General features: G+C 41.4%; 2 protein-coding genes across 2 annotated transcripts; both read left to right on the forward strand.

The window, feature by feature from the left end:
- Positions 1-870: 870 nt before the first annotated feature.
- Positions 871-4,658, forward strand: ccdc124 (coiled-coil domain containing 124). The gene is made up of 5 exons (XM_086116629.1): positions 871-969; positions 1,390-1,567; positions 1,686-1,875; positions 1,996-2,101; positions 3,591-4,658. Exons 2-5 carry the CDS (start codon positions 1,409-1,411, stop codon positions 3,793-3,795), a joined length of 660 nt encoding a protein of 219 aa, XP_085972755.1. The 5' UTR covers positions 871-969; positions 1,390-1,408; the 3' UTR covers positions 3,796-4,658.
- Positions 4,659-6,160: 1,502 nt separating this feature from the next.
- kcnn1b (potassium intermediate/small conductance calcium-activated channel, subfamily N, member 1b) lies at positions 6,161-14,999 on the forward strand. The gene is made up of 9 exons (XM_086115517.1): positions 6,161-7,249; positions 8,863-9,282; positions 9,384-9,479; positions 10,240-10,658; positions 10,750-10,891; positions 12,466-12,576; positions 12,660-12,787; positions 13,013-13,082; positions 13,901-14,999. Exons 1-9 carry the CDS (start codon positions 6,161-6,163, stop codon positions 14,183-14,185), a joined length of 2,760 nt encoding a protein of 919 aa, XP_085971643.1. The 3' UTR covers positions 14,186-14,999.
- Positions 15,000-15,215: the final 216 nt, after the last annotated feature.

The following is a 15,215-nucleotide window of genomic DNA, read 5'->3' on the forward strand; positions in this document are numbered from 1 at the left end:
TACACAAGTTTAACAAAAACAAACCAAATGTGCTACTTTCATCCATTTTCTATTCCAGCAATCCAGATTTGGATAGCTCTGAAGCAGATAAAAGTTGACCTGAATGATCATGGCTTACTTACTGAAGTATAACCTTCAAATGTACTTTTCTATGTCGGTCAGATATTATTTGATAGCAAATACACTCAATTAAAAACTCCTGAAATTTCTAATTGGGCATGTTTGCATCGATGCATCAGATATTTTCTGGGGGTTGCTATTATCTATCTATGAGCTATAGCCCACCGTGAATATCTTTAAATAATATTTTATGCACATAACTTAGAACCATACCTCGACTCGTTGATTCAGTGGTAAAGGTCTGAGGTTTACCATTCTTAGGGTGCTCTTTATACAACATTGGCACACGAGTCTTTGTGACGTTTTTTTTTACAATTTGACGTAGACTAGGTCATGTTTGTTTCCTCGTTAAATGTTAATGTACTCGCATTATTGCAATTGGTATTGGTTGTTCATTTAGCGTTACATTTAAATGAGGGAGGAGATACCCGGAGCATCGCATGTTGCTGTTAAGAAATTACACCCCTCACTCTTAACTGTTTTGTGGGGGGTTTTTTTTGTGAGATTGCTGCAGACTGCAGCATTACTCTCACCTCTTCTACAAAGCACAAGTAAACACAGAATTTGGTTCGCCTTAACCCGTGATCAAAATATTAATAAACCTTTGTGATTAGCTGTAAGGAAAAATAAAGGAATTTTTTTCTTTCAAACATGACGCTTTGCGATTGTATTTGCATTCAAAATATAACAGTTTCACTTCTAAAATGTGTTATGAGGTCACAGGATATGACGTTTAGTAACTTCGTTGAATATAAATCCGTCATCAGAGTGCGTCGACAGGATATGGCACATAACCAAACGAAAACAAGATCTGCTGTCTAGTTAAAACCTGAATTTCGTCGGATACTGGTATGATATACTATGTGTCTGTACATTTTCATTGTACACGAAAGAAGAGTGACAACAACAACAAGCTTGACGTGTTTTTTTCAGTTTACATCCGTCAGCACTAGCACGTTACTAACGTTCCTTATCGACACTTATGAAAGGAACTTTTGTCCCAATTTGTAAGAAAACGAAAGCATATATTATCGGTCAATCCGACTGTTTCGTGGGCTATATCTTGAGAAAAAATGTCCGATACTATTTTGTCACAATGCCACTGCCCATTCCCACTTTCGCTTTTTAACCTGTAACATTGATCGACTTCATTCAGTTGGGATGCTTCTACATGATGAAATATATAAACAACTGTACGATATAATTGCTTGATTTATTAATATTTTAAAGATACTTTTTAAATGATAGCGTGGTCTCATTTCATGTCAGCTGAACGGCGGCTGCTGGGATGCCGAAGAAATTCCAGGGTGAGAACTCCAAGGCGGCCACAGCCAGGGCCCGCAAGGCTGAGGCAAAGGCAGTGGCGGATGCGCGCAAGAAGCAGGAAGAGGATGATGCCATGTGGCAGGAAACCGACAAACATGTACTAAAAAAAGAGCAGAGAAAGGTAGGCACCGACCCTAATCTAATGCGTATGCCATCCTGTCCACACTTCATGACGAGTTTCTCAACAGTTCTGCAAGAATCAGATGATGTGCAACTAAAATTATTTACTGCCTTTGCAGGACGATAAGGAGAAAAAGAGGATTGAGATATTGGAGAGGAAAAAGGAATGCCAGCGCCTCCTTGATGAGGAAAATGCCAGAATAAAAGGCAAAACCCAGAAAGAGGGTGGAAGTAGTGGAAAGGTGACCCAAGCCCAGATAGAGGAGGCTATTCAGAATGTCCCGCAGCCTCAGCAGCTCAAGCCAAAAGGTTAAATTGAGTGTGATGTGCAAGTTCACGCAAAGACAAAACTTTTTTTGCCCCTGAAAAACCGCTTCATCTAACACTACCTAACATCTTGAAATAACGAATACTATGTTGAATCCACAGACAAGAGCCATCTGGAGGTTCCACTGGAAGAAAATGTAAACAGAATTATTGAGGAGGAAGGAACAGTGGAAGCTAGAACAGTAGAAGATGCCATTGCTGTGCTGAGGTAACAATCGTTTCGATACATATTGTACAGTAAAATCAATATTGACAGCATCCTTTAAGGCTGCTTTCATACCTCACTTGTTTATTCTGATTCAAACAGTTAATGGTTTTGTAAAAGTTTGTATCTTTCCCCCTATTTTGCCTAATTCTCACATGGTTAAAAAGTAAGCAAGAATTTAAACCAAAATGAATATGAGGAAACCATGTTGCAGTGCCTCTCTTCTCTCATTGGTCTGTTGTGGACTATAAACAGGAAGTATTTTGCAATAGTGAAGGTAACATGGACATAAGTTGTCCTTTACAGTTACGTCTAATACTTCTTACAATCTCATGTAAGACTCATGACGCTACTGTGCCGATCGAGGTAGATGTTGTCTTAATCAAACAATTCCTACTATGATTTTAAGATGTGCTGCAAACAACACATAAAGCACTCTATCGGCATACAGCCTGTGGTGTGACACTTGTTGACTTCCAACTTTGCATTACACATGAAGGGAATTACATGAAGGGGTTCCCACATTAAGAAAAAATTATTTTACATCAAATCATGTATGCCACAATTATTAGCACCCCTGATGTTAATACTTTGTACAATCCCCTTTCGCCAACAAAACAGAAACGAATAATCTCCTATAATGTTTCAAAAGATTGGAGACTGCAGAAAGAAATGAGGGTTGTTCGATCATTACTCTTAACGCAATCTAAATCATCCAACCACCTCAGTCCTTTCCTCTGCACTCTCCTCTTTAGATCACTCCACAGGTTTAAACTGGGGTTGTGGTCTGCTTACTGAGAGGGCCATGGGAGGAGCTTGATTCTGTTTCGTGTCGACCATTTCTCCAATTTTCAGTATGAGAGTATGCCTCAGCAATAAAAATGTCATTTATGTTAAGACTTCAGATCTTCGGGGTTCCCAACAATCACGGAAGGACACTGTACGTGCAAAACTGTAGATGCATTCCGTCACTCAAAGCAGATGAAAGTCTGTTTGCAGTGTTAACACAACCGAATTCCGATTATGTGGGGCAGTACCGAGACCGCCTCTTGTAGATGGTGTTAGACCTGAGTTCGATTTTTATATAACACCATACCAAACAAAATGCACCAAGCAGGCAACAAACTAGAGTTGGATGAAAGTGGACCTAAGGCTGCTAGCATACACCCACATATCAAATTTTAATGTAGATACACGTGAGTGTGCGTGTGCATGTGTGTGTGTGTGTTTTCTGCATTGCCTGACGTTCGCCAGGCATTCACAAACAAATTTCTTGTCCCCATCCAATTTTGGACAAGTTCAAATTTTTTGGGGGGATGGGGGGACAAGAAAAACAGTTTGAGAAAGTCTTTGGAACATTTTGCAACCTTGGATGAACCCTCATGAAAAACTAATATTCGGACCATACTTGCCACCTTTACCGCTCAGTGAAATAAGGGCTTTAGGAGTCGCAGTAAAAGCATGTTTCATGTTGCCAACACTCCTGTTTCAGCATTGCGCCTGAGGACCTGGACCGCCACCCGGAGCGCCGGATGAAAGCCGCTTTCACGTCGTTTGAGGAAGCCAACCTACCTCGCTTGAAGATGGAAAACCCCAACATGAGATTGTCTCAGCTGAAGCAGCTCTTGAAGAAGGAATGGATGAAGTCTCCCGAGAACCCCCTCAATCAAAAGTGTGCTGCGTACAACTCGAAGTGAAGGCAATGACTGTGCCCCTTTCCCATCGGCGCTCATCACCCATCGGAAAGTGTGTTATGCACCTTGGAGACTTTTAGTGCAAGATCATATTCACATCCATTAAAAATTGAGTGTTGCTTTCAGGAACGTCATTGGTCACGATCTGACTTTAGCCCTTTTCACACTGCCTTTCCATAAAATGGACATGTCAGATGCGGAAGGTGCGGAGGACATTTATCCGCCTATGCCTTCCATTCATAATACACCGAAGCGGGACATTTCCGACAATTAATGCTTACAAAAAATTTTATGCGCAGCAACGTCAGTGCCTGCCTCTGGTGCGACGTCCAAAATGCTTGTTGAACAGTCCCATTGACTTGTCAATATGAAACTGGAAAATTTGCGGGTTAATTTCAATCCCCTCCCGCCCATTTGAAAGATGAGAAATAGCCGAAGTTGACGGGCAGTGCGAAAGGTGCTTCACTGACCAACCAGAATTCAGTTAGCTACTGTTTCTGTGTAAGACTAACCATGACATTACTTTCACATTAACACACTTAGGGAATTAGAGGCTTGACTTCATATGTTTTCACACTAACGTGTGAAAACAGAACATCAGATGATAATTATCTCTTCCTTCAGTGTAAAGGTGAGGGCGTGTTAATATTATGCGTGATTCTTATTTACAAAAGAATGTCCCGATTCAGCCGGCAAATTGTTTTTAAGTTCAGTCATCGGCTTTTGTTGTTCGCCCTTGATTGACACCTTGTGTTTGAGTGGCTGAATGGAGCGTCCCTTATCTGCTCCACCAGACTGTGGCCATTAGTTTGCTGTGATTTTGAAGTCTCATTTTCTCTGAGATTAAAGTGGATGATGATATCTGAGCTAATTCTGCTATATGAATCACCTATTTACCAGTCATTTCATTTATAAAATCTGCAATGGAACATTTTGGTTTAAAAGACTGCGCGCTCGCTTCTAGTGCCACCAAATTTGCCTGTAAAAATATTTTGCGTGTGTCTTTGTATTCAAACGTTTCTGAAGAACAAAACAATTCGGAATGTTTTTTTTTTATTTAGTCAGCTACTACAGTATTACTGTCACCGACAAAAGGATTTCTGTGTTGTTTTGACAACACTGCAACGTTCACACCAAAAGCCGATGAGGCAGCAGGCTTTGTAGCTCTGCCTCATGCCAAGTGTCTGAGAATGCATAGCAATTTTTGAGTTTAAGGAGTGTTTTCGTGGTTTAATTTTGGTGCTAAGAAAGCATGACATTAAAGTTGTTTGCCGAAAATAACACTGAAAATGTTGTATTAATTGGAAAACAACGGAGATAAAATTTTGGGTCTCTGAAATTAATCAAAGTATCATTTTGGGCAAAGAAACCCAACCAAACCTCAAAATGAAAACATTTTATGCGCCCGTATATCTGGTGTTGTAGTTTGGGATTTATCCCTCAGTGCAAATAGCTGTGTTTGTGGTAACATTTGCTCATAGCAAGCCCGCCTTGCTCTCACCCATCTGATGGATTCACAAGGTGATTTAATAACAGGACACTTTTGTCCAGCCTTACGCTTGTGCCGGGGCAGATAAGAGAATCTGGCAAAGGCCTTTGAACCGCTGAGAACCAATGACGAGCGCAACTGATCTTTTATTTGCTGCTTCCCTTTGAAAGCAAGGTGGTTCTGCTGATCAGTGGAAACGCTGATGTCTTTGAGGTTGGACTTGTGATCTTACACTTTCAGAGTCTGTCCACTCGGATGGGCGCTGCAGTTTGCATCATAACCGCCCACTCCCATGCATTTGCATGTACAACCCTTTACCAGGCCAGCTGCCCCTTTCCTTTCTTCACACTGAATTCTAATCATTACTTTCAAAGGAGACCGACTCCAAAGTACCATCCACAAGTGTGCACATAGGAGGAAGCGCTCCCTCCCTCGCCTCCTCTTAACACTTTGGTTCTGGAGCACTTCCAAGCAGGAACCCTCCGGTACTCTGCAGAAAAAAATAACGAGACGGTAAGGATTCTTTTTCTTCTTGGGGCAGTGACATATATTGGTGTATTAAATGTCAAAGCCAATTTCAAAATTTTACTGAAACTAAGAGGTACTGCACCACCTTGAGTGGATTTTATTGATATCACAGCTACTGTCATTTTGTGTCATTGTTCATACAGACAATGCATGTGTATGCATATAGTAGAAGGAAAAATTGTGGGATTTATATGCATTATATATATATACTGTATATATATATATATAGTATATATCATATATGTTTTTTTGCATGATGTGATGGTTAAAAGTAGAACTTGGTGTGCGTATCGTAAATGCAATAGGTCCTTTACTTCCACTGTGTTATCATGTCTTCTGGACAGGGATAGCATGAGGCTGATTCTGGTTAAACCCACCAATGCAACCCGACGCCTCGACACAACAGGTCAAGTATTCCGTGATGACCGTGAGGGTTGCACCTCAAGAGGTCAGTCACACCCGACGAAAAATCCTGAGGGGATGCCTGAGCAATACTCAGAAACACTCATGGAGGTGACTTCACCAACACAGGAGACAAATCTCTGTTGTGCTGCTTCAGTGCCACATGAAACTTCCAATGGAGTCATTCCATCCCCAAAAGTCTCCGCTCAGATGTCTCCGCAGCAAACTGAAAGCGTGACCATTTCTCAGATAAAGAATCAGGACTGGCTGCTGCTTTGTGGCCAGGTTAGTGGTGAAGGAGCCGATTCATCCTCAGTCCAGAGAACAGGCACGGGTATGGATCATCCAAAGAATGACACACGTGCTTGTTCCTGTCCAAGTGCAGATCAGCAACATTCAGAAGCGTCTATCTTTCAACCTCAGTCCAATCACATTTCACTTCAAGGTTGTCTCTTGCACAAAATAAGCCATTCATCCTCACCCCACTCACAGTTTTTCTCTCCCAGCACCCACATTTCTGACGATCACCAGGTTTTTCCACACGGAAAAATACAAAGGGACCTCCTGAAACCTGCAAATAAGAATTTGCATGGTAGTTTCATGCCTCAGGGCAGCAACCAACAAGCACAAAAGACTCTTTCACAACAACAAACTTGCAGTCATTTCAAAGATGCCAATTCAAACTTCAACATCCCTCTCTACGCCAATGATTGTGCCCAGAAAAACAAGAAACTCGTCCAATATTCTCTGCCTGCCGGGGGTGGCGAGCCCAACTGGAGGGAGATGTTTCAGGATTGTGAAAAGCAACACGGGCGTTTCTCTGTCAGCGCTGGCGAAACCTGGAAGCCCCACAAAGATCCTCCCATCATCCTCCAGTGTCACCATCTGTCATCCAACCCTATGATCAGGACAGCTCGCCTCAAGAGGTCCTCTATGCCAGCCATGAACCGCAGCGTGCAGTCCTTCTCCACCAGTTTGTATAGCTCACTTGACCATCAAGACTTGGCAGAGGAGGCAACGAGAACAACATCTAGTCAGGTGCACAATTATTTTCAATCGCATGAACTTATTATACTTTTTAGCTTTGAACTAGTTGAGGGGCCACTCACCTTTGTGAAACTGAGAGCCACTTCTTGATTCTGATTAACTCAAAGGGCTACCAATTTCATACATACATTAATTTGCATACATTTGCTTTAATTATGTTTTTATTGATCATAACATTATTCTCCGTGAGAATGTGAATCATTTGAATGATTTCTCACAATAATTTTCAAGTCAAGACAGCTTTATTGCCAAATATGCTCTCTGTACAATTTACGGCACAGACGAAATTTCTTTCCTCTCAACCACAATGCAACCATCCAGAGCAATGAAAACATCCATCCATTTTCCGAACCGCTTGATCCTCACTGGGGTCGCGGGGGGGGGGGGGGGGGGGGGGGGTGCTGGAGCCTATCCCAGCCGTCTTCGGGCAGTAGGCGGGGACACCCTGAATCAGTTGCCAGCCAATCGCAGGGCACACAGAGACAAACAACCATTCACGCCCACACTCACACCTAGGGACAATTTAGAGCGTCCAAACAGCCTGCCATGCATGTTTTTGGAATGTGGGAGGAAACCGGAGCACCCGGAGAAAACCCACGCAGGCCCGGGGAGAACATGCAAACTCCACACAGGGAGGCCGGAGCTGGAATTGAACCCGGTACCTCTGCACTGTGAAGCCGACGTGCTAACCACTGGACTACCGGGCCGCCCCAATGAAAACACACACGGCTAAAAATAAGGGCAGCGAAACGTATCAAGGATTTAACAGCATAGAAAACACAAACATCAGTTTACACCACTTTATTCCTAGACACAGAATCTCTGCAAGTGTGTACATTTTTAAATAATCACTTTGACAACATTCCAAGGAAATTACAATGTCCCACCACTGATAACTAACTTTTAGTTAACTCGCAAGTTACCCATGTACAAACAATTGATCTCATTAAATAATTATGTGATTTATTGTGGAGGCATGGTCGTCAACTTGTTAGCACGCCGACCTCACGGTGCAGAGGTCCAGGGGTTCGATCCCGTGTGGAATTTGCATGTTCTCCCCATGACTGCGTGGGTTTTCTCAGGGTACTCCGGTTTCCGCTGAGATTCCAAAAACATGCATGGCAGGTTAATGAAACACTCGAAATTGTCCCGAGGTATGATTGTGAGCGCGAATGGTTGTTCGTCTCTGTGTGCCCTGCGATTGGCTGGCAACCGGTTCAGGGTATACCACGCCAGTGCCGTCAATTAGATATGAATACATAAATATGATGTAAATAGCCTGTATATATTTATGGTACATAATATTTACAATCTTACACTACTCGCAAAAAGCTAGGGATATTTGGCTTGTTGAAATATTGTTTAATGACTCTCACATAAATGACCAGAGAAGTTGCCAACAAAATGTTTACTGATTCTTCTCAGCAATATGTCTGCCATGCATTTTCAATGGTGGGTTCTTCCACATTAAGTTCTATTTTGATTGGAGTGTCAAATTAAAGTAGAACTTCTCAGCCAAAATGGGTCTCCCTGAGACAGTCAACGTTACACCACACAAAATAATCCCACCTCCCATTCTGTACCGGCTGTCCTTTCTTTTGCAGAAAAACACTAAGCAACTCAGTGGATCCCAAATTTCGCCTCCAAAGCATGTCACTCCCCCTGAAGTCGCGGGAAGCGGCGTCCTTGGCAATGGCAATGCTGTGGGTTCACTGGTCAGCCATGAAACCGTGACATCCAATTTGAATGAAATCCAATCAGGCCAGCAGCTTTTTCACAGCACCCTCTTGGAGGAAGCCTTCTCCAAAGTCATCAGAGAGGATTCAAGTAAGGCCATTTGTGACAACGCCACCAGAGAAGAAGGTAGCGTACCCCAAAGGAAGGACTTCAGCTTCAGACTCGGTCAGCGCAGAGCTCTTTTTGGCAAGCGCAAACAGCTGAGTGACTGCTCTTTGGTCTGTGGGATGTTTGGCATTCTTGTCATGGTGATTGAGACTGAACTGTCTAGAGGATTTTACAACAAGGTATTTCAATCCCCCACCACCCAATAAATAGCAAATTTAATCTGTGAAAAATTTAGTGTGAACTACTCGCACTGTGTTAATGCATTTGTCCTCTTTCGCAGGAGTCCATCTATTCATATGTACTGAAAGGTCTGATCAGTATTTCTACTGCTATTTTACTTGGTCTTATTCTCATGTACCATGCGAGGGAAATCCAGGTAATTAGATGAACATACTGTATTGTGAGTTTATCTGTGGGCTATTTTTCTAACTGTTGCGAATTTCATTTTATTAACTTTATTCAAGTGATTCATTTTTGTTTTTCCAAAGACCCCAAAGTTCCCTGACGCTCAAGTACAGGTATATTTTTTTTTTGGGAGGGGGAGGGGGGTGCAAAGGCAGCTGGTATAGGCTCTATCTTACCCATGACCGGAATGGGGACCAGTGCTATAGAAAATTGATGATAGATTTACTACTGTAGTATAGTAGTACATCCATCATCAATTTTCTATGTGGTTTGTATAGTAACTATGTAAACCACACTTAAAACCACAGCGCGGCAACTCTTCATTCAGTGCAGTGGACTGCCAGATGATGTTGGTGTTCTTTCTCCATTGTCATTATTTTATATTCAATACAGCTCCAGAATTCTGTTGTAAAATTCGGGTATATATAACTTAATTGCTGTATTGCTGTGTTGTATTAATTCTGTCTGATATACTGTTCCAAATAACCAAGTAGATATATTTTTTCCATTGGCCAGTGGGACGGCAATTCCACCCTGAAATGAATATGAGAACGTATGTATAACTATGTGTGGAATGACTGGAAACATATCATTTTCAAATCTAAAATCTTAGTTTTACAATATCGGTACATTATTTTGTATTAAATGCTAAAATTCACCACATGCTACTGCTACTGTTGGAACTCTGGAAATGTAAGTATATGAGTAAAACAGTCACCTCTTTCCTTCAGCTCTTCATGGTGGACAATGGTGCAGATGACTGGAGGATCGCCATGACCTTTGAGCGAGTTCTCTTCATTGTGTTGGAGCTTCTCGTGTGTGCCATCCATCCCATCCCGGGTCAATACGTGTTCAGCTGGACTACTCGACTGGCATTCAACTACAACACATTGGTGGCGGACGCTGATGTCGACATTATCCTGTCTGTACCCATGTTTCTGCGCCTCTACCTGATTGGCCGGGTCATGCTCCTCCACAGCAAGCTCTTCACAGATGCTTCTTCACGCAGCATCGGGGCGCTAAACAAGATCAGCTTTGACACTCGTTTTGTCATGAAAACTCTGATGACAATCTGCCCTGGCACTGTTCTACTCGTGTTCAGCGTATCCTGTTGGATTATTGCAGCATGGACTGTGCGCATCTGTGAGAGGTAAACCTCTACTTCCTACTTTCTCTCCTACGCATTATACATGGTGCTAAATTGAGCTGTATTCTTAAAAGGTGGTATTATGTTCCAAAAGGTATCACGACACACAGGAGGTGACCAGCACCTTTCTAGGAGCAATGTGGCTGATCTCCATCACCTTTTTGTCCATCGGCTATGGTGATATGGTGCCTCACACTTACTGCGGAAAAGGAGTCTGCCTCTTAACAGGCATCATGGTAGGATTCATGACCATCATTCACCAGAAGCAGGAATTGTTGTTACCCTTCCATTCAAGACAGAAAAGGCCACAAAGGCCCCTGAAAACTATCAAAAGCAAAAAATAATAACAAACACTTAGTGAAAGCTAAGCCTTGGAAATCTCATGAGCTGCAACTGATGCCAGCTTTCTGACAAGTGGCAGCACATTTCTGTCTAGAAAGCCTTGATGGTTTTGAGAGTTCATTGTATCGCTGCACGAATTTAAGACACCACCTCATGTAGCAAAGCAGCCCCATAACACAACCAAGCCTTTTTGATGTTTCACCATACTTTGTACATGCCGACCATAAATTCACAGTGAATGCGGAGGTGGTGTGCGCAGAGGGTCCATTGTTCGATGGGCTCCACAATGAAGAGTTGACTCTTCAATTTTATGAATCAAATCCGCACACACTGAAGCATTCACATCGTTATTCAGATCTGCTTTGCACACACCCTCGTAATGCTGAAAACGTGCGGTGTAATTCTTGTTGTGCATATTTATTTGCAGTGAGAGCATTTTTTTCGCTTCTGTCCTTTCTGCTGTTTCCACTTACTTTCTTCAGTAAGATTGGCATTGTTTGTTTGAATGCATTCTGCGCTTCTTTTTCGAGCCAAGTCACATTTCTTTCATTGAAAAAAAAATCCCGTGGCACGCCACTAGCTGAAAATGTGAAAAAAAGCTTATTTTAACAATTAAAGTGTTATATTGGTATTATAAGCGTTTTTGAACATTGAAGAATAACGTTACATCTCTGGTAAAAGTAAATCCAAATGATAGAAAGCTTTCGTTGTATTACCTGGCACCAGAAACTTCGCTTGTCTCGAAGCACAAGGCAATTAGCTACCTGCTGCTGCCACCTACCGGTATGGAAGAGTACTACATGATTACTCTGCCAGGCGATAGACCGCACAGGCATACAAATTGGATCATTTCCCACGGCACACCTGACAATATCTCTCGGAACACTGCCACGGCACAGTGTTTGAAAAACACTGTGTTATAAGATGTTAATTATCTGGCAGTGTTACTGTACTGTGTGTGTGTGGGGGGGGGGTGGGGGGTGTAAAAAAAAGTTTGTTTTTTTCAAATGAATAAAATAGGCACGGTTACATACTGGTGTGCTAAACGAAATTGTATGGTTGTCTAAAATATTTTGTGGTCTAAAGTAAATGAAAACTATGTCAGCTATGGGAAGTTGTGCTTCATCCTCGTAGACCTCCAATGTGACACATCTCCACGCTGCAATAACTGAAGTACAGCTTCAAAACTTTCACACAGGTTCAAACCTATTGTTTGACTTTTGGCTTAATCCCTATTAGTCAGTGGTAGCAACAGTAAGTTACTTGTGTGATATGTTCGGCACAGTTCTTACATTGGATGCCCTTCAGGATGCAGCCCACCCACAAAAATGTCTGGGAAAGATTCAAACTGATTAAATATATTTCAAATAAAATCTTTATTTTATATCCCCGCCAGTCGATTATTCGTGGAACTACCCATGCTGTGAACAGTGAGTCACAGTCCAATTATGCACTGCTCCTCTCTCAGGGGGCAGGCTGTACAGCTTTGGTGGTCGCTGTGGTTGCAAGGAAGTCAGAACTCACTAGAGCAGAGAAACACGTCCACAACTTCATGATGGATACTCAGCTCTATAAAAAGGTTTGATGTGTTTTATTTCCCAGAGTAAATATCACCTATAATTATCTTAAAAACAATGAATTTTAGCCCTGTTTTGCCCTCAGGTAAAAAACACTGCAGCCAATGTGTTGCGGGAGACCTGGTTGATTTACAAACACACCAAGCTGGTGAAGAAAGTTGATCGAGCGAGGGTACGCCACCATCAGCGTAAATTCCTGCAAGCTATCCACCAGTGAGTAAACGTGTCGCATCACAGATTCTAAGGTTCAGTCCTTGTAACTTGTACATGAAATACAGTAGGTAAATTGGTTGTCACTGAGTTTATCAAATGTTAATTTGACAAAATTTTAGTCTCGCTGAAAGATTCATGAAGTTGTAGATGTACAAGTGTTCACACTATACAGTATATTACAGTAAGTCTCAAGTATGAAAACAATATTTATTTTTAATGTTTAAGACTGCGAAAAGTTAAAATGGAGCAAAGGAAACTAACTGACCAGGCCAACACCATCGCCGATCTTGCCAAGGTACTCACACCAACAATAAATTTTACTTTTCTCAAAACATTTAAAGGGGACATGTGAGGTATTTTTAATCACAATTCAAAGCAGTATTGTAGCCATGTGTTTTAACACCAAATCTGCAACGTACTTTGGTCAAAATACATTAAGTATCAAGAATTATACAGTAGTTTGCTTTGCACACCTTATTTAGTGCTTTGCCAAAATCAGAGAGTTTGAGGGTGGCCCTTTTTAAGTGAACCAGCCATCAACCCACCCCACATATTGCTGTGCCAATGGCGAATACAGAATTCATTACCATGAAGACAACAGATGAGCAAGGAATGTCTGCATTTAGCTCTTCCACCAAATTCAAACAATCTTGTTGCAAACTATGTTTGGATTCAACTTGTTTGAGCAATCTGATGCATGATTTTTTTTAAAATATCCTGTAACAGACAGTATTTCAGAAATCACGAGGGAGAGTTGAGTGATTTCCAAAACAAAATACGAACACTCTCTAACAGTTGGCAGCTCTTCTGACCACAACAAGAATTGCACTGGGTAATCAATTAAGTGATGCTTATTATCAGAAGCTAGTGCTAGCCAACGTTACTCTGTGTATCCAACAAGCAGCCCTGCTTACATTTTGGTTTTGATGTAGTTTTTCACCCTCTGCTTCCAAGCTGCACACGAATTCATCACTTTAACTACCGGCTACTTGAACACAAACAATACAAATGTAATTTTCCATAACATGTCCCCTTTTAAAGCGGCTGTAAGTTTGCTTGTATGGCTTCATGATCAGTAAAGGGTTACGTGTCCACATTTTCCATTCTCTCCAGACTCAGAACATGATGTACGATCTGGTGTCGGACCTGCAGCATCGAAGTGAGGAGTTGGACAGGAGGATTATGGCCATGGAGGACAAACTGGACTTGATGCTTCTCAACATGCACTCACTGCCCGACGTGCTCTCTCAAGCAATAACAAAGATACAAAAAGATTTTCTAGATGACTTGGCCTGCCGTGTCCATTTTCTGTCATCCTCCTTAAGCTCCGAGTGCTGCTCTGCTCCAGCCAGGCCGCTCTGTCAAGGCCCCGCCTCATCAGAGATGCCATATAGCTGATTCGCCTCACCCTTTGGACAAAAAACAAAACAGAAAAAAACCCCCCAAACAAAATACAATCAGAATTACCTCTTAATTTAAACTACAGAATTCACATTGCTTGTGACCTCTTTGAGTTGCAGTATCACCTTCACATTTCTCAATCATCCTGAATGCAGAACTGCAGAACCTGTAAATAGACAAACTAATATTTACCAGTATGTCCATTGATTATTTTTGAACCAAAAGTTTAGGGTGAGAAGAAATGTCCACAACATTTCACCTCCTTGTGTTCATTGGCTATTGGGGTGAACAAATGAACATACAGTGCTCAACATGAATGAGTAAACAATAAGATTTCTATATATTTCTCAATGAATGTAAGAACAATCTTGATCATTTTGATGAGACTCACATGGAATTTTGTAATCTAAAATAAAGGGGTAGTTTTGCAACATTAATTGAATTTGTTCAAAAGTCCACATTTGTGGGCGGGTTTTATGATAATTTGATATAGAAAATATGGATTCTGAAAGGAAATTAAAGGCATTCTGCCACAGTGTACTCAGTTACATTGAGAACTGTGTACTGTATTTACCATAACAACAGCTTCAGAAATATTGTGATTATTCATTTTGATTGATCAATTTTGCCTTACCATCAGGCACCTCGTTTTTTTTTCCATTGAGCAAGCAACCCAAATGTGGACAAGCAGGTCAGAAAACAGATTGATGAATGGAAGGACTTCCAATAAAAAGATTCTAAAAGCTAGGAAAACAATTTTATTTAGCGTTCTTGTTTTTTCAGTCTTCATTGTCTGAAATTGCAATTATGTTATGTATAATAAAAGTTTAAATTTGAATACAGTGTACCTTTATTTTGAATGTTGCATTTGAAACTTTTATGAAGTTATTAAAAGGTCCATTTCGAATGGTGATTTATCTCTTTGTAGACCATTTTAATGCATTAAACCCAGAGTAAGGGCTGGACTGAATGCATATACTGTTACAATACTGTACATGGACAGCAACTGAACATTGTGGTTATTAAC

Source organism: Hippocampus guttulatus, chromosome 7 (assembly GCF_054856545.1).
Source record: "Hippocampus guttulatus isolate MCC_2025c chromosome 7, RoL_Hgut_1.0, whole genome shotgun sequence".
Lineage (NCBI taxonomy): Eukaryota > Metazoa > Chordata > Actinopteri > Syngnathiformes > Syngnathidae > Hippocampus > Hippocampus guttulatus.

Coding starts and splice junctions, on each gene's coding strand:
- ccdc124 (XM_086116629.1), top strand. CDS start 1,409: ATGCCGAAGAAATTCCAGGGTGAGAACTCCAAGGCGGCCACAGCCAGG. Junction 1,568..1,685: donor TAAAAAAAGAGCAGAGAAAG/GTAGGCACCGAC, acceptor CTGCCTTTGCAG/GACGATAAGGAGAAAAAGAG. Junction 1,876..1,995: donor TCAGCAGCTCAAGCCAAAAG/GTTAAATTGAGT, acceptor TTGAATCCACAG/ACAAGAGCCATCTGGAGGTT.
- kcnn1b (XM_086115517.1), top strand. CDS start 6,161: ATGAGGCTGATTCTGGTTAAACCCACCAATGCAACCCGACGCCTCGAC. Junction 12,577..12,659: donor ATACTCAGCTCTATAAAAAG/GTTTGATGTGTT, acceptor TTTTGCCCTCAG/GTAAAAAACACTGCAGCCAA. Junction 12,788..13,012: donor TTCCTGCAAGCTATCCACCA/GTGAGTAAACGT, acceptor TTAATGTTTAAG/ACTGCGAAAAGTTAAAATGG.